Raw genomic sequence first — 19646 nt, 5'->3', positions numbered from 1 at the left:
GTCCTGGATTCCCTGTATTTTCAGTTCCTATCTGTACCAGTATACCAATGAGGTGGATTCTTGAACGTAAAATTATGATGTTTTGTTTACTCTGACCTATTCCCTAATAAAAGGTTTTAAAGAACAAACAAACAAACAAGAGGAAGACCCTGCATGAGATGGACTGACGTGGGCTGCAGCAGTGGCGTCAGACGTAACCCTTCTGAGGACGGCGCAGGACCAGCCAGTGTTTCGTTCTGAGTTAGAGCCTGGCCTATCGGAGGACAACGACATCTAGGCACAACAAAGTACCTTTCGTGTAGTGCATTTGAACTTTCCCTAGTTTTCAGTTTTGGTTGATAGTGAGTAAGCAACACTTTAAGAGATTAAAAAAAAAATCTAGAGACATTTTGAGTTTTTCAAAAAATGGCTGATAGCTGTAGGCACAGCACTCCTCTGGCTCGTTTAAAATCTTGATTGATCATGGAGAGGGGGAAGCATGAACCTATGAACGCCAATCTAGACAACAGGGGTTATTCTGGTCCTGACTGCAGCCACCCACGATTCTAGGTGTGAGCTGGGGTTACTGGCAGGTGCACTGCATCCTGGTCACCACCGCCTCCCACTGGTTTGCATCCCCTCCTGCAGAGACTGCACCGTGTACCCTGAGCTCTGGCAGTGGGAAGGTCCAGAGATGGCCATCCTTAAAGGGTCACTCAGTGTCCTTTGTGGCCGGGTGGCATATCTTCTCCAGAGCTCCCTGGGACACAGGCCTTTTGTTTCTAGCTGTGAGGTGAACAGACAGTGTGAGCAGGGAACACCCCCAGCACAGTCTGTGGTAAGGCAGGAAGAGCAGGCCAGGGGCCACCAGGAAGAATGGCAGCTTTCTGTTTGAGCAGGCGACATAAGAGTTAACGCGCTTAGTGCTGCTCTTCGTTCATCCAGCATTCAGATGCGTTTCGCTCTCTCCGAGCCCACATATGTGCCTTGTTCTAGAACACCCACTCTGAGGGAAATGTTGATTGAGGACGAGTCACACACGGTGCTGAAATCATGTTGGGAAAGGGGGTGAGTGAAGCTCCTCTGGGCTGCAGGCCTAGCCCTGGGCCTAGTTCTTGGGCCAGAACTGTAGTCCTCACTCATAGCCGCCTCTTTTTGTTCATCTGAAAAGGGTTAAATGTGTGGGCTTGGCTCTCCCAGCTACTCCCAAAGGTTGGGGTTGTTTAAAATTCCATTTTCTGCTAAGTGAGGTCCTTATACATAAACTAAGTCTTGACACAATTGCTCTTACCTCCGTAACTGTAGAAAGTATTTCTTTCTTTCACTCCAATCACAGTTCCCAAGATATCCACCTGTCTTACTGGATGCCCATTGTAAAAATATACACCTGGGGGGGAAAAAAGGGCAAAATCCATTCGTTTTTGATGTAGAGGTAGTCCATGACCTATGACAGGGGTTCATTCCAATGATTCGTTGGTAAGTCAATTCGGAGTTTAGGTCAAACACCTCATTTTTTCACGATCATATTTTTAACAGTAAATCATCTTAACGTTGAATGGTAACATCACCAAATCGTGCTTTGCCATTGCCACGTTAGACGTCTTGCTTGTGATAACGTGTACTCACACACAAAACAATGTCAATACTAGAATATGTAAGCCAGTCTCACATCGTCTGTGACTTCAAATGTTGCTAGTCTGTTGAGAGGGGAGGTGAATGTGAAAATTCAGTGGCATGCTGCTTGGTGAAATTCCACAGACGTAAGAATCAGCCCTTGATGAATGGCAAAACCACAAGACTGCCAAATTCAGATGTCTTCCACCAGGCTCAGGAGTAGAAAACTTCACTGTAAAGGTGCTTACACTCATGCATAAAAAAAGAAAACCAATTTTCCTCAACTAGATTGGGCTAATCTACTTTCTACTTATAAACATTAAGTAAAGTTCCTTATAGAATAACTCAAAAACTCATTCACTGCCACCAAATCAATTCTGACTCCTAGCGATCCCTTGGGACAGGGTAGAACTACCCCAGAGGTTTCCTAGACTGTAACTCTTTACAGGAGTAGAAAGCCTCATCTTTCTATCTCGGAGGGCACTGGTCATTTTGAACTACTGACCTTGCGGTTAGCAGCCAATGCATAACCACTACACCACCAGGCCCCTTTATAGAACACGGAAACCTGCAAACAGTCATTGTGTTGTGTGACCAGACGCTGTTCTGTCTTTTGAGAGACTGAAAGAAAAAATGACTGAGAGCCTTTGTTGGCTTTTTCTGCAAGTGCTTTGCTAAGAAACCATGCATCATTTCTAGGATTTGAGAAGGCATTTTTAAGGGAAGAGATGTTAACTAGGTTACAAAACATTACTTTGGGGATCAGCAGATGACAAACTCAAGAGGTTTTCTTTTTAAAACCAAACTATAGGTATCAACAACCATGTCCCAGCAAAAGAGGAACCTTGGGGAGTAAACTGTACCCAAGGATGCATGAAGACATTTAGACTTAGGGACAGGTCTCAGACAGGCTTCCTGGGAGTGGTGAGCCCCATTCCGATGAGGTCCCAAGGCTGCCCCGGTTCCTTGCCTCTTCTGTGGACCCCAATATTCTTACCTGAGTTCCTTAGACTGGCTTAAACTACTTCAGTTAGTTTCACAACCAGAGTTTCAACCAAACCCACTGTCCCCAAGTTCATCCTGACTCTTGGTAAGCCTATAAGTAGACCTGCGTGCCATAGCTGCAATCTTTATTTTCTTGGCTGTAATCTTTATGAAGGCAGATCATCAGGCTTCCCTTCTAGGGAACCAGCAGAGGGTCTGAGCCACCCAAGACCTTGCAGAACTCTACAGCACAGTCTACAGGGCACTCTGTGGAAAGATGTTTGAAGTTGTTTCAACCAGAGGTTTCATTGAAAAACAAACACGGGAGACATTATCATCGGTGATGAAGCAAAGACCCCCAGGACCCATTTTCCTTGGTCTCTCTGAGTGAACCAGAACCTTCAGAGTTAAATTAAGCTCTTGTCACTGGCCCCTACGGTGTCCCGGTAATTTCTCGAGCACCTGCAGATCTTTCATTGTAGCTCGCATTTGGTGCGAATTAATTTCTTCCTGAGGAGATGAGCTCTGGAGAATAGCAGACTGTTCTGGAAAACACAACTGTGAGGAGGGATGGGCAGCTGGCTTCCTTCCAAGAAGAAAAACAGACCATTTCCAATAATAATTAGGTCCAAGTCTTTTTTTAAAAAAACTTCTACACGAGGCTGTAGAATAAGGTCACCCAACTATATTTGTATATGAAACTAGAAAGATAAAACCTCATCTCACTACAGCCTGGATTCTTCCGAGTGTTGACTACTTCTGACTCATAACTTGCCCTTCAAAAGGCCCTTGGCTGGAAAGCCTCGCTCAGAGCAGAGTTCATCCAAACTTCCCATAAACACAAATTATTTCAATCTGCCCCCAAAATGATAATGTTTTTATATTCTTAAATTATGAAGAACTTCTCTTTAGTAACCAATAGTTGAATCAACAATGACTGTTTTTTGAAGGCTCATAACATGGCAGGCACTGCTGAGCCCTGGGATCCCAAGGGTGAACATTTCCCCCCAAAAGACGCCTAGACTTTGCAGATGAGCCATGGACCCAGGTTAGGAAAACGGTGACGTTGGATCCTGAGTCAGCTATAGGAATGCCCAAGACCTCCATCTTCCCATCTACCCCCTGAGAGCCAACCAAAGGAAACCAAGCGAACGAATCCAACTATGAAAGACATCAGTCTCAGCAAAAACGTTGCTTCCGGCCAAATGTGACTGCTTTGAAGTTGCATTCACACGGACTAAGGAGCCCTGGTGGCGCAATGCTTACGGGCTCAGGAGAACCGGGAGGTGGATAGTTTGAATCCACCCTTCTGGCGATCTGCTTCTATAACGACTTACCGTTCTAGTGTGCGGTCGAATCGATTCTGCCTCGTAGCTCCCTAGGAGCAGCTCTACTCTGTCTCAAAGAGTCGCTGTGAGTCGGCATGAACTCAAAGGGAATTCAAGAAGGTCCAGACTCGGCCATTCTCAAAACCTGCGGCAGGGAAGGCTCTCCAGTTAGCCCCTAGCCAGGCACATACCTGGCACCTGCCGGGACTCCTTCAGGTCCAGGATATCTCTGATGTAGAGTTTCGCAAAGGCTAGAAACACGGGATCCAGCCCCCAGAGGAGGGAAGGAGTCTCTTCCTGTTCACTCGGGCGGGAGGGATTCGAACTGCTACCAGAGGCAGGGTCGTGGCTTCCGGGCGACTCTAAGGGATTCTGCATGGCTCCTGAGCAGGATCTGGATGCGAGATGCAAAAACCAGGATGCAAGGCGTTTACCTTGGGTGCAAAGTTATTCCGGGTGGGCATGGAGGGCAAACTCAGGGGCCAAGCACCCTGCAGAAATTATGGCTCGGGGCTGAGGAAGGCGGCTTTCCTCCCGTGAGGACCCTCGAATGCCGTGACGCTCCGCCGAACTGCCCCCCGCCCCAGCATTGTCTTTCGTCTACAGCACAGCTAACTTCAAGACCGAAGAGCATTTTGATACTGGGGGTCATGTCGACACAGGCATGGCCCGCACCCGCTTTAATGGGCGGGGCCTAGGGAGAAATGGGCGCCCCTGGCCGACGTGTGTTGGGAGTAGAGTGGGTGGCCGACAGGCGACTTGCCAGTGCACCTTCCGTATTTCAGGTGAAATCAGGAAAAGGAGGAAAAAGGAACTGAAAAACATGACACACCGCGCCGCCGCTGGCCCTCTCCCGGATGCCCGGGCCTTCCCGCCGTTCCCGGCCGCGTGCGCAGACACCAGGCCCAGCGGACGCCCAGCTGGCCCCGCCCGTCCTCCGAGCCGTAGGTCGCTGTCGCCGGCGGGGATCCCAGTTCGGGCGGGCGCCCAACTCCAGAGCCACCTCCCGCCCCGGCGTTTCCTTCCTGCGGCTCCGCCCACCCGCCCGCGGCTCCGCCCACGGCTCAGCTCATCCGCTCGCGGACTCACCCCCGCCCTCCTGTGGCCCCGCCCATCCGCTTGCGATCCCGCAAGGCCCCACCCATCCGGTCGCGGCCCCGCCCCATCATGCACGCCTGGCGGTGGCTGGCCTGCACAGAGCTGCCGGCGCTTCTTTTGCTGCGCTCTGGCCTTTCTCTCATCCTGACTGCCAGATTCCGGATGGAGTTAAGAGCCACGTCCGGAGCGCAGGACTCTAATTTAGCCTAAATCCTGAATTGCAGAGGTTCGTGTGTGTGTGTGTGTGTGTGTGTACACTCGCGCACTGATTGTGACCCTACCCATCCTCACAATCGTGTCTATGTTTGAGCCCATTGTTGCAGCCACGTGTCAATCCCTCTTCTTGAAGGATTCACTCTCCTATGCTGACCCTCTACCAAGAAGGACGTCCTTCCCAGAGAGTGATCCCTCCTCATGCCATCTCCAAAGTATGTGGGCCCTGTCACCATCCTTGCTTCTAAGGCGCTTTCTGGCTGTACTTTTTCCGAGATAGATTTCTTAGTTCTTTTGGCGGCCCAAGATTAGTCAGCGTTTTTCTCCAACACCATCATTCAAATGCATCAGTCTTCAGTCTTCTTTATTTATTGGCCGCTTTCATATACATATGACTTGGGTCAAGTGCACATTAGTTCTCAAAGTGAAATGTTTGCCTTTTGATTGCTGATATCTTAAGCAAAGAAAGCAGAGCAACATCAAAAGCAGCACTTCATTGTGGCACACTTTTTTGTCATTAAAAAATAGAGAGAGAATGCGCACGGCAACACATACACCAATTCAACACTTTCTCCGTGTCTCCGTGTACAGTTCAGTGACATTGATTACATGCTTCACTGAAGAACCATTCACACCCTCGTCCCCTTTAACACAAACTCAACTATCCTCTAAGGCTCCTACCTAGTTTTTTTAGTTGATCCCACATAGATCGTTCTTTAAAAAAAAAAAATCATACTGAAGACAGATATCTTTAACTTGATAAGCTAAATTATTGTTTGGTCAAGGCATATTTTTGGTTTAAGTTTTAAAGATTAGGGCTGACCTGTCAGATGCCCTAGAGATCTCAGGGCGATCATTTTGTATGGCTTCAGAAAATCTTGAGTCCGTCATTATTTGAAATTCTGTTCTGCATTTCCCTCTTTTGCTCAGGATTCTTCTTTAGCATCTCTGATGAACAAGATTCTCAGCAATGGTAGCCGGGCACCATCCAGTTCTTCTGGCTCCCGGGCACAGGAGGGAGTTGCTCATGGAGGACGTTAGCACTGCAGAGTTCTTCCAGTGCCTATTTCTACTTTATGACTGAGTTATTGACACGCACACACTGTAGGACTCTAGTCCTAGTTGGTGATGGCATCAGTATTTGCATGTGAGCTTTTGTGCGAATGCAAGATTTTGGCCCAGTTCAGGAACAGTCCTGCAAGATCATGACAATACTTTTCTTTCTCTCCTTTCCTCTTGCTTGATCTATAATGTTGTATACTGACATTTTGGTAAATCGTGGCCACCTTGATGTAGCTTTATCCTCAGCAGTCCTGATTTAAGACAAGAAAAGACCACCCCAGTCCACTCCCACAAGTAACTAAATAAACTACATCATGGCATGACCGCAGATGGCAAGAGGTCTTCCTAATTTATAGGGACTCGGTGAAATCACAGAAGTACAGGCAGTCTCAGCAGGCCATTCCTGGAGGAGACGCTCTCGGTGGCCAGAGAGATCATTGCTAAACTATTTAGCAGGGAAGGAACTTGAAGCAGCTGGGATGGAAAATGTGTGTAATTAGATTGATGGATTTAATTATGTCTGCCTAAAAAAGCAGCAAAAAACAAAACAAAAACCCAAACCAAAAAAATCAAAGCCTGTGGGAAAGTGCAGCATCACTCAGCTTCTATGGCAGGGAGCAGTTGGGTCTGTGGCGGTTAACATTTAATTAAGAGAACACTTCCTCTCTAATACAAGGCTGCCTTGCCTGAAGGAAGCACATCCAACAAGACAGGTGCTCGGGCTGACCCATCAGATGGGGGAGGAGAGGTTGGGCCACATTTGCCTGTCTGCATACATCTGCCCCAGGGTGGAGCCCAGGAAGAGAATCAGCAGTTGAGTGTACCCAGAACCGGAAATGACTTACAGAATGGCTCTCAGGAATGAGTCTGGGGGATAGAGAACTGGAGGTAAGAGGCACAGGGACTCCTAGCTGTCCGCTGTGGAGAGTCACACCCAGGTGGTGGAAAGCAAAGCCTGATGTCCCTGGTGTCAATTTATACTCTGAAAGGAGCACTCCTGAGAGCCTCCGGTGGTCCTGTTTGGTCTGAACTGAACAACTGAAGGAGAAGGTTGCAGCTGCAATCCAGGATGAGGTGTAAAAGCAGAATTTCCCGACTTAAAATGGGAAGGTCTTTGCAGTCTCCATCGGGATAGATCCAGGTTCCCGAGCCTTCGCCGGAGGTGTGCAAAGGGACTCCAGAAGTTTCCGTGCACACCAGGGAGCTCTTTAGCTTGGGATTCTCCAACACTTCAAAGCAGATGGTTCACAGCCCAACAATCAGCACTGACTTGTGACTTCACAGAATGAAATCACTCGCTTTGGTGATTTTTGAATTGGCACGTTTTGCAGTTCAGACTTTAGCAGAATCCTTTGGGGGGGGAAATGAGATCGAGTTAGACATCTCGAAGTAAAAATGATCTCATTTGAACTTAACCATTGTGACATCTTTACAAAGAGCTTCTGTTAGAAGTTTGTAACAAAGAAAACTTAGTAACCTTCTTTTCGTGTCCATGTTAATACCACGAGGGGAGATCTTTCACACATTGAGCACCCCCTGTCTTTGCCATTGTGTTACGAGTGAGCACTAGGAACCTGTACTCCACTAGGGCAAAAAAGAACAATGCATACAACACATGAAGCAACAAAGCAATAGGTGAGCTTATGATCCAGTACAGCATGAGCGGCCTGCATAATAAATGCTCTAGGAGCTGGAGGATTTAGTCATAGTATTAAAGTTAATGCTGGGCCTCATTAAGTGAAATAACGTAGATCATGACTGGAATACAAGAGAATACTCAATGCATGTAAAGCATAAGTATTCATTACAGAGTTGAGAATTAACTTGGGTTTTCAGACGATTGAATAGCTGTCCATTCATTCATTTCAAAAATACATGCAATGTATTTATAAAGGATGTGTCCACATTGTGCTAGAGAATGAGGATGAGAAGGAAAAAACCCTCTTGTTTTCAGTCCTTCTCTGGGGGAAGAAGGGGTCTTGCAATTGCTAATAATTAGGCAGGGGAATCTACTTCACTTAGATGTATTTCATCTGATGAGGTGAGCTGATATGCCATTTAGGCCGAGATCTGGAGGATGAGAAAGAACCTGCTATACAAAGGGCCTGAGCAAATTCCTGATCCCAGAGGAGGGAAAGCATTTTGTTCCCAGAATGGAAGAGTCAGAGGGGGGGCGTAGGAGAGGAAGAGTGGTTGGGAAGGTAGCTGAAGAGGGAGGTAGAAGGCAGATCACGTGGAGCCTTGGAGGTCATGAGATAGTTGGATTTTCCTCTTAGTCTCCCTGTGTGGAAAGGGAGGGAGATGATGATGACCTTGGGATGGGATGGGATGGGATGGGAGCAGAGCAAAAGCGGTAGGAGGAGCAGGGCATGTTTAAGGGTCAGCAGACACGGACATTAGCTGTAGTAGGAACAGCAGGAGATGAGGCCAGAGACAGAGATGTGGGAGACATCCTAAAGGGCTTCCAGTCACTTTAAATTCCATCCTGTAAGCAAAAGAAAAGGGGCCTTGGTGGTGCCGGAGTTAAGCACTCCTCTGTGAGAGCCGAAAGGCTACCAGTTCAAACGCACCAGCGGCCACCGTGGAGGGAGAAAACCCTATGGGGCAGTTCTACTCTACCAGAATCCACTCGATGGCAACAAGGGGTTTTGGTTAAGCTAAAAAAGAAACCAAAAAAAAGTTGGTGGTGGTTATTGATTGATAGAAGGTTGCTTATTGATTGACCAGAGGAATACTTTAATGACTTAAAAATTGAAGGGACGCCAGCCAGGGCTATCAATAACACGGTTCCAAATGCTTTCAAATTTATGGTGACCTCAAGTGTGTTAAAGTGGAATTATGTGATCTAGAGTTTTCCATGACTGGTTGGGGGGGTGGGGGTGTTAAATTGCCAGGTCTTTCTTCTGAGGTGCCTCTGGGTGGACTCAGTGAGCAGCTAATGCATCTTAATTGTCAGTGACCCAGGGATTCCAAAGCCCTGAGGGAGAAAGTAGTCTCTCAAATCCACTGAATGGATCCTCAAAAATGGACTGGGCAGGATGGAGTAAGGGAGGGCAAAGGGGAGCCACTATCAAGGAGTTCAAGAAGGAAGAACATGTTTTGAAATGGATTGTAGTAGCAATTGTCCAATACTGCTTGATGTGATTGAACTACGGAATGGTATGATAGCTGCAATAGTTCCCAATGAAATGGGTTTGGGGCTGGGGTGGGCGGGGAGTGGACTGAGAGACATTTGCTGGTTGATGGTGAAGAAAGGCCCGGCTTTGCTTCTCCACGCCTGCGTTGCTGCCCCCTCAACTTTGCTCAGTCTCCGTGATGGCATCCTCTCCTCTCTCTAGCTTCGCCCTGGCCCAGGAGCAGCAGTGCTCCCTTGCTTGCTATGTCTCATCCAACATCTTTCTGAAAAATAGCCTTTCAGAAGCTGCCCTCACCTCTGGCTCTTGCCCTCTGGCTCTCTCTCCCTTCACAGCTAAGCTTCTTGGAAGTGTCAGATGCATTTCCTAGGCCCCCATTTTGGCCTGGAATTCAACCTCCATACGTGGACTCCCCGTCATCGCTAACCCCAGCTCAGACCACCACACCACTGAAACTGTTCTCCTGAGGTTACCACACAGTCTCCTTCTTAAATGCAGCGGATACGCTCCCTTCCTTATCATTCCTGGTGATTTGTGTGTGATTTCCGCCCTAGGACTTGCCGTCTTCGGTTTGCTCAAATTGTCTCCCGCCCCCCCCCCACCGTGGCTTCCGGATACATCCTTTTTTTGGGTTTCCCTTCTAATCTCTCTTTCTTCCTCCTTAAAGTCCTCTTCCTCTGTAAACCCCTTACATCTTGTTGACACTCACCAAGGTTCAATCTCTGCTCACTTCCCCTCTCACGCCCCAGTCCCTCTCTGAGTGACCTATAGCCTATAGCCTCCGATAGTCACTCTCAACTCTTCGCATCCACGAACTCTCGCCTAAGCCCAACCTCGGAACTTTCAGGATGACTGTCACCATCATCAGCCATTCAATTGCCCAAGCTAGAAAACTGGAAGGTTTCTTCTGCACCTCCCTCCCTCTCATTCTTTGATGTCACATGAGGATGTGTCCATTCGACTTCCCAAATTTGCACTCCTGATTCCCCCCTCCTCATCCCTGTTGCCACAGCCTGAATCTTTTGTCATTTTCTGCTTGGATTCCTGCCACCACCCTCCCACTCGTTCCTCTGCCTCTCCTCTGGCTTCCTGCCATCTTCCATTCACCATGCACTCAGCTGCCAGGATGATCTCTGTACAGTGCAAATGTGACACTGCTCCGTACTTGCTTCCAGTCTCCCAGTGGAGCCAGGCCCTCTGCAGAATAAACAGAAAGGCCCCTAGCCTTTCATGCCCGATTTCCCGTGGCCTGCCCACAACCCACTTCTCCCGTCCATCTCTACCCCCCTCACCCCCCATGGCTCCTTTCGACCCTAGGCAAGCATGCCCCAAACAGTCTTTGAAGGAGCACTTCTTCAAGATAAGAAAAATGTGGTCAAGTAAATTCAGAGAAGTGATAAAGCGGATTTCAACGCAATAACGTGCACTGAGAACATTCAGGAACGGAATCGATGGATTAAAGGGCAAGGAGCCAGTGGTTGTTGTATTTCACTGAATAATCTGAGAACATCGCTAGGAACTCAGTTTAGGCCAGGCTACTGAAAGCATTTGAGAAACAGTTTCTACAAGATGCCTTGGTCTCTTTTGCCTCTCCCCGCTCTGCCTGGGAGGTTGTTTACCTATTCATTCGCTTATTAACGAATTCATTCATTTAACAACACTTAGTGTACAGCAATGGCATATACTGAAACTTGCTATGTGATGGCCGTTCAGAAGGGAAAGCCACTCCGGTTTGGTCGCAATACATCCTGATAAGCAGTGAGTGCCTGCACAGAACAGGGTGAGGGAGAGCTGAGTGTGGGGAGTTGAGAGTCAGTAATTTCCCCCCTCTTTCTTCACTTCATTATCTCTGACCGGAGTCGGTTTCCATCTCATGCATGTTGTGTCTGCTGTGCACATGCTTATCATGGTTTGGTCCCAATGAAATATCTGGACTCTTTCATCATTGTGACGCATGCCTTTTTGTCTCTAGTAATATTTCTTATCTGAAAGTCTATTTGAAGGACCTGGTGCATAAGCCCACCCAGCGCTCTTCGGGAGAAAAATCTAGCCATCTGCTGTCATAAAAATCACACCCTGGAAAACTCCAAGGGACACATGGGTCATTGTGAGTCAAAATTGACTTATAACAACAGTTAGCACTTAACAGCAACAATATTTACATTTTGTCTTATACTAATTGTAGTGTTTAGGATATCACTTGAGTTCTTTAATGTTTCATATTTTAATGGCATATATTTATTGTTCCCTCTTTTTACTTTCAATCTACTTGTTTCTTTAAGTCTGAGGTGGGCCTTTTAGTTAGATAGCATATAGTTGAATTTTTGTTATTGTAATTATTGATGTAGCTGGATTCTTTTTTTTAAATCATTTTATTAGGGGCTCATACAATTCTTATCACAATCCATACATACATCAATTGTGTAAAGCACATCTGTACATTCATTTCCCTCATCATTCTCAAAACATCCGCTCTCCACCCAAGCCCCTGGCATCAGCTCCTCATTTTCCCCTCCCTCCCCACTCCCTTATGTAGTTGGATTCTTATTTCCCATTTTGCTACATGCTTTCTATATGTCTCTCTCTCCTTTCTGTTGATCTGTTCTTGACTGCCTTCTTTTATGCTAAATACTATTTTAACAGACTGTTGAAATTTCTATGTTTACTTCTAGCTTTTCTTTATAGTTATTCAGGTATTGCAATAGAAGGATTACAACATGGATCTTAATTTATCATGATCTACTTCAGATGAATATCAACTGAAATCCACAAAAAAGCCCTTTGCTTCAGTATGTCTCTGCTCAGTGGAACATTCCTTCTCCTGCAGGACCTCCTTAATACCTTGAGAGGCCTTGATGGCACCGGGGTTACCGTTGGGTTGTGGTCCTCAAGGTCAGTAGTTCCAAACCACCAGCTGCTCCTTGAGAGAAAGACGGGGTATTCTACTCCCATAAAGAGTTAGTCTCGATTTAAAATAATTAAAATGCTGTAACCAAATTATCTAATAAAATCGGCATGCAGCCACTATTTTGGTGACTGTGAAAAGGTTAAGTTCATGTCAGTTTTTAGGGTCTGATAGACTATTTCATATGTGTTACAGTGGTATTCATATACTATGTCTCTAAACTTTATTTTCAAAAGCTTAAGGCCCCAATACAAACTTCTCTGGGGGAAAAAAAAAGAGTTATTCTCAGAAACTCCTACGGGCAGTTCTGTCCTGTCCTGTTGGGTCTCTCTGAGACGGCACTCACTTGATGGCAGTGAGTTTAGGTTTTGTTTTTCGGTAGTAGATGTGACCCTGACCAAATACATTACATACTTTTTAATGTAATTTAAAGTGAAGCTGTGTTTTCCAAGTCTTCAATGTAGGTAATTATGAAAGTTATTTAAATAGTGGCAGTCCTTGAATCTCACAATATGCCCAAGAAGCCAGGCATCAAAAGGCACACATTATGTGATTGCATTTCTAAGAAGTACAAAAGCCAGGTAAAACTGCCAGAAGTTAGAAAGTAGTTACCACGGGGAAAGGATAACCAGGAAGGAACCTATGGATTGTTTCTGTGCGTTCTGGTTATTCAATATTTCTTGATCTGCAGCTATATATGAATATATCAACAAAATATGTTTTCTATGTTTGCATCCTTAGCATTTGAGGTTGCAATGAAAATGACAGGAATTAAAAAGTACAAATTTACTAAACACATGAGACCCTTTATTTTGTGTTATTAAAAATAAAAGACCATTAAAATGGTCCATGTGTCTGAAGAGATGAGATCTGCCATCCTCCTGTCGTTTTCTTATTGTTTGATGGGTGCCAGTACGCGTAAGTAGCTATGTGGCTCTTCATAAGCATTTGGCCTAAAGCTGGTCCACACAATAGAAATTGTGTTTCTCTTATCAATTTATAATTCTCCCCTGGGGTTACTTTGAATCAAAGAAAAATTTAACTCCCTAATGATGGCAAAGGCAGAGTGTCCCGTAGGTTAATGAACAAGTCGCCCAGAGAAAGTTGAATAGCCATTATGCTGACCTGGTCAGGAACTAATCAGTTCTGATGATGCGATTTGCAGTCGTGTTTGATGGATGCTAGCCGGATGGCAGACAGCTGTTCTGGGTGCTGATGGTCAGAGTGTGAAGGGAGGAGGGTGAGCACTTTCAAAGGGAGAGAGACTTTTATAGAGTCAGGGTGAATAAAACCTGGGTAGCCTGATTTCCCGACTTAGAAAGCCTTCTCTCTTTCTCTCTCCTTTTTTCTCCCCCTCCCCGTCCTCCTCCTCCTTTCTCTCTCTCCTTTCTCCCTCTTCTGTCTGCTCTCCCCTCTCCCTCCTCTCTCTTCCCTCTTCTCTTACTCCTACCCCTATCTTTACCCCTACACTCTTGTCCATGTCAAAAAATACCTTTCTTTATTCTTGTCAAATCACCAGGTAGAAGATGTAGGTGTGAAATTCTTTTTCCTCGGGGTTTTGAAAGCATTGCTTACCGTGATTGTCTTTGGCTTGGAGAGATTCTGTAGAGAACCTGGGTTCTCCGGAGAAGCAGAACCTTGGTTCTTTGTGTACAGCATGCTGTTACAGCCTCCTCTGGGGACTGTGGCAATGCACCCCGTGTTTTGATGTTCCGTGGTTGTGTGGCTTCCTGGGGCTCTTTTGTGTGCACTGTGCTGAGTCCTGAAGTGAGCCCTGGGAATCTGGGAGCTTGTGTCCCGCAAGGGTGAGAAATGTGCTTGAGCAGTGGCTCTGACAGTCTCCTCTCTGCGTTGTCTCTGTTGGCTCTTTCTTATAAGTAGGAGCAGGCCCTCCTGGCTGATCCCGTGCTTTGATTTTGCTCCTCTTCTCTGCTTTTAATTCTTTTCAGACAATTTCCTCAACTTTTATCTTCTAACCATTCTGTTGCATTTGATTAAAAAAACAACAACACATCTTTTTTCAGTTTGCTTTCCAGTATTCACGTTTTAAAAACCTCCTCATCCTAGTCTCCTTTCATCACTACAATGTGTTCCACTGGCTCTCGGAATGTCGTCTTCTTTCTTCATACAGGCTTTGTTGGCCCTGAAAAACCCAGGTGGTGTAGTGGGCTATACATTGGCCTGCAAACCACAAGGTCATCAGTTTGAAACCACCAGCTTCTCCACTGAAGAAAGACGAGGCTCTGTATTCCCACGGAAGAGCTACCACCTCAGAAACCCACAGGGACAGTTCTAGTCTGTCTATAGGGTCACCATGAATCAGAATTGATTTGACGGTAGTGAATTTGAGTTCTTTTATTTTTATTGGGCCTAGCACCATGGCCAAGGATCCTTGGTGGTGCAGAAGTTAAAGCACTTGGTTGCTAACAGAAAGTTTCTCAGTTTGAGTTCACTGTGGGAGAAAGACGTAGCAGCCTGCTCTTATAAAGATTGATAGCCTTGGGAACCATATGAAGTCCTGCAGGGTTGATATGGGTTGGAATCCACTAGATCATAACGGGTTGGGATAACACAGTGGGTTTGCAGTTCACTCCTGGCTGGTTCCTCTCCTTCAACACCACCTGAGTCAACACTATCTCTGCGAGTGAACTTAATTCTTCACTGATGACTTTGTGAATGTTTACAGTGTTCCCCCAGTGCAGCTAGAAGCTAATTGGGTTACAACTTTTTCTGAATGAATGGAGCATACAATAGGCAGCGCCATGAAATGAAAGATAGGGGTGTGAAATATTGATGATTGAGCAGGAAGATGGTTACATGTGGGCTTACTCTACTTTATCTATTTTGTGTATGGTTGAAATTTTCTTTTTGTCTAGCAGGGTTGCCAGATATAGCAAATAAACACAAAGGATGGACTATGCATTCATAAAAGACAGATATTAGTTCAATACACCCACACACAATGCAAAGTCAAAAAGTATTGCTATAAAATAATATAAACTTTTATTAAACACAAATATAAAAATGTGAAGCCATTGTTTCTTGAGATAGCCTTTGTGGGGTACAAACACGTCTGAAAGCACTGTTTCCACCTCTCTAACCCTTCCCTGAGGCATCTGAGCCTTTTGATTTACACCACCATTTCAAAATGGAAGTTTTGGCTTCCTGAGGGACTCACATTGTGTCCTTTGAAGAGTTCTGCGGATTTTTGGCAGCGAATTTGGAAGGGGTTAAGTTGGGACTATAGGGTGGATGGGGTAAGATTGATTTCCCAATGAATTCTCTTGGACAGCCTTTGCTAGCCTCATCTGTGGCAGTTACATCGTAGTGTCAACTTGCAAAGGGGTGGAGTCTAGCCTGTCAATCAGGTTGCAGCTTGATGACCTAATTTTGGAGGTGTGAAGGACATAAATAGCTCACTGGAGGCCAGACACACTCACTCCCTGAGAGACATTGCTGTTGACAAGCCACGTGGAGCTATGATGATCGGAGCAGAGCCCTGGAGCTGGAGAAGCCATGTGGAGACCCACCCCAGCGCTGAGATGCTTCCACCACTGAATCCACAAGATTTTCCACCCACTGGCCTGTGATCTTCCTGCACTCGGCATCATTGCACAGCTGTGTGAGTCTAAAGAGGAATTTATGGAGTAGTTTCAACATATTGGACTTATGGACATGATCTGGACTGGGCTGGGATGTTTTCTTAATATACAGTTGCTCTTTAATATAAAGTTCTCTCTTACACACATGTGAGTGTCTATGAATTTGTTTCTCTAGTCAACCCGGACTAACACAGCTAGCCTCAGAGAATGGACAAGTGCATTGCCCTGCCTAGTGGGAAAAAAAAAAATCTCTTGGCACACAACTTTCCTGGATTTTTTTCTCACCAATGCCGTTTTTGATTTTCCTAAAACTTCCTCCTAATAAGCCTCTATGTCCTTTGAGAAAATCTACCAAGGCTACACCTTCTGAATTCCACAAAACAGATGCCACAACCTTCTGAGCTGGCCTCTCTGGCTTGAATTTACGTGGCCCAGGGGATCCCCTCAGAAGCTACCATTTCCACTGGGCCTTGTACGCTGGATCATATTGTCAAATCCAAGACTTGTCTTGGGGTATGATCCATAACATCATCTTCCTTAGCTTCTATCTTGCTTCAAAGATGGGCAGAGATCTTTGAGATAACTGGTGTTGACCCTCATTGAGCCAAAGGCTTTCTGAGGGCAAGCTGTTTCTTAAGATCGAAAATGCCAAACCACGTGAGATTCCAAGTCCAGTTGTTATCATATCAACAGTAATTTCACAGCCTTCTTCTACCGGTTTCTGGACTTCAGCCACAGTCTCCTCAACGGTGGAAGTTGCCGGTTTCTCCTCCTTTAGCTCATCTCTGAGGTCTTCCTGGCCTTCCTGAAACACTTGATTTGTCTAAAAACTGCTCTGTCTGGGGCGCAGCATTCTTGTATACGAGTTGCAAAGCTTCAGTGATTTGAGAAGATGTCCACTTGAGTTTTGTTAGAAATGTGATATTAACCCTGACTTTAAAACTGTTTGTTGTTGTTTTTTCTCCCATGGTACAAAAGCGATTCTTTCTTCGTTGTGGAAGTTCCCTAACTAGACTAAGATGAGTGTATTATTGAAAGAGCTTGTCTGCAGCCATTCATTAATCAAAGAGACACATTTACGTGTGTTTTGTTTGGAATGCATGTATGAACTGGAACCTTAGAAGCAGTAATTTGAAAAAAAAATCATTTTAGTAGGACCTGATCCAGGCATCATACTGGTCAATAGTTCAGTCATATCAAGCAGTGTTATACAATTGCTATCACAACCATTTTTAAAACATTTTCCTCTTTCTTTACTCCATGATTTTGACTCCCTATTACCCCTACCCCACTCTGGGACACCCCCAGGAGCCCTTACTCTACTTATTGTCTCTACAGATTCATGGAAGCTCGGTTTCCTGTGCAGAGAAACAGAAGGATGCACAACAAAGCAAGCAAGGACACTACCAACAATAACAAAATAACAGCAGAGAGAAGCCCCAATTAAAAAAATACACCTGAGAAAATATTAAAAACCAGATCAAACTGGAGCCAAAGGAAGAACGAATGACAAGATTTTAACCATTCAAGTCAGAGTTATCATGTTAATCGACAATAACTGTCTCTCTAACACTCTCTGTCTGATAACCAGGCTATTCCCATCTCTCACTTATGGTTAGAGGGGAATCATCAGAGGCTTATTTCCTGTGTAGATCCTTTGAATGCATTTTGGGCTCCCATGGTCATCCATAGCCTTCTACAAACTAGAATTTCACAATTTAAGCTCTGATACCATTCCCTCCTTCAGATGTGGATTATATTTTTTTCACTCCATGGATCACTGATATTGGTGTGCTTCTTCCCATTGCACTTAGTTGACATCTCACTTAGATGGCTGCTTGTTTGAAAACAAGCCTTTAAGACTCAGTCACTTCTGACAGCCAGGCACCATCTAATTCCATCACCACATTTTGCTGTAGCACCCATATCGTCAATGTTTCCTTCATGACTCATGTATGGAGCAGGGCCATGTCAGCGGCGGAAGAACTAATTGTTCTTAGATTGGAGTGAGGATTAAATTCTTAAATCTCTGTGTTCTTTCTGCCTCTGGGTCACCTTTGAGACAGATGTCTTTGAAATTTTATGGTAGAGAATCTTATTGATCATCTCCTTGGAGGATATAAGGTCCTTCTGTTTATAGTGTCAGTGATTACGCCCATGGTAATGTACCGTATATACTCGAGTATAAGCCGACCCGAATATCAGCCGAGGCACCTAATTTTACCACAAAAACTGCATACAAAATGTGCTGAAAAACTCGCTGATCCATGAGTATATACGGTATGTAAAACACGATTGAGAAAGGGAGATTAAACAAGTGTAGGCACACTGCACATCATGACACATGGACTGGATTGCTGCACAGATCAAGTCCTTACGTGACTGGACACTACACAAACCAAGGGAGCTGATGGTCAAGCAACAGTTACAATAGTATCCACCGACAATATCAGACACAGGTCTGCCAGAGTAATACATTGCGTAATAAATCAAGTAGTAGTAAGTAAACATTAGGCTGCCTGCTGACAGATCTAGACTCTTGGTACAGCTGTCCTCTGCTTCTTCACACTCCTTGTAATGTGGGCCTTAAGTCCTCAGAGTACAGGTGTGTTTAAGGTAGAGCCCAGTTCATCTAGGGGGTTCTACATCACATCCCTCTGGCATGGCCTTTGAGCCAGGGTTCAGTGTCCCACGATTCTATGGCCCATGACCTGATTCCTCAAGGGGTGAACAGACACTCCTGCCACGGTGTCCTATTGGGAGCCTAGGACCAGGCACGTACTCCCTCTGGGGTCTGTAAGGGTATCATTAGTCATTCTTTTCCCTGCTAAGAGGTTGTTCCTCCCCCTTTTTCTACCAACGGAAGTGTCCTTGTCTTCTCCAGGATGGGTGCGCTCCCCTCACCCTCTCTTGACCTGATTTTCCCATCAGTACCACTTATTTGAAGCAATAATTTTTGAGTTAACTTAATAAAAGTATCCTTAAAAAAATAAAAGAATACAGGATGGCTAATTAAATTTGCATTCCAGATAAACAATGAATAATGAGTGGTATTAGATATTAAATTACATAAACATGTTACATTGTTACATACTATTACAATATTTTTAATCAACTTAATATGCCAAATTGCACTGTTATTCAAATTATAATATATTTTTGCCATAAGATATTATTTAATATTATTCTTTCATTACATTTCCCCCCATGACATACTTATACCCATGGCATACCACAATATGGAAAGCATATTGTTGTTTATCTGAAGCACAGATTTAACTGGGTGACCTGTATTTTACCTAGCAACCTAATGTGCTAAAATGTTTCACACATCAATGACGATTGACCACAGCTCTACAAAAACCCCAATTCACTGCCATCCAGTTGATGCTGACTCACAGTGACCCTCTAGGCCAAGGCTAGAACTGCCCCTGTGAGTTTCTGAAACTCTGTTTACAGGAGTAGAAAGCCTCCTCTTTCTCCCAGGGAGCAGCTGGTGGTTTCAAACTGCTGACCTTGTAGTTAGCAGCCCAATGGGTAACCATCAGTGAATTAAAAAAAAAATGTATGGCTCAAACGTACAGTGACTCTCAGAATGGAGTCTGGTGTCACTGCCTTGGCATCCTTTGTGGCCACCATTAAAAAGGCAGCTCCCTGATGGGCCCTCCCCCTCCCCCAGATGTGACAAATTAGCATTGTGCTGACAGGACCCTGAATTTGCCATAAG

General features: G+C 45.3%; 1 protein-coding gene and 1 long non-coding RNA gene across 2 annotated transcripts in view; one reads left to right on the top strand and one right to left on the bottom strand.

Annotated features, from left to right (window-relative positions):
• Positions 1–4871, bottom strand: part of STN1 (STN1 subunit of CST complex) — a 36742-nt gene extending 31871 nt beyond the window's left edge. The window contains exons 1-3 of the mRNA XM_045291553.1: positions 4738–4871; positions 4097–4299; positions 1271–1366 (exon numbers count right to left, since the gene is read on the bottom strand). Coding sequence (XP_045147488.1) covers positions 1271–1366; positions 4097–4283 — 283 coding nt within the window. The 5' untranslated portion in view covers positions 4284–4299; positions 4738–4871. The remainder of the gene's footprint in view (positions 1–1270; positions 1367–4096; positions 4300–4737) is intronic.
• A 242-nt stretch (positions 4872–5113) lies between these two features.
• Positions 5114–6301, top strand: LOC123521797. Its single transcript, XR_006680140.1, has 3 exons — positions 5114–5229; positions 5353–5431; positions 6147–6301. It is a non-coding gene; the product is annotated as an uncharacterized LOC123521797 (long non-coding RNA).
• Positions 6302–19646: the final 13345 nt, after the last annotated feature.

The sequence above is a fragment of the Echinops telfairi genome, unplaced genomic scaffold, assembly GCF_000313985.2.
Source record: "Echinops telfairi isolate 266 unplaced genomic scaffold, ASM31398v2 ScPeMD7_70;HRSCAF=299, whole genome shotgun sequence".
Lineage (NCBI taxonomy): Eukaryota > Metazoa > Chordata > Mammalia > Afrosoricida > Tenrecidae > Echinops > Echinops telfairi.
The sequence above is the reverse complement of the archived record's forward strand: the minus strand, read 5'-3'. Positions and strand labels throughout refer to the sequence as shown.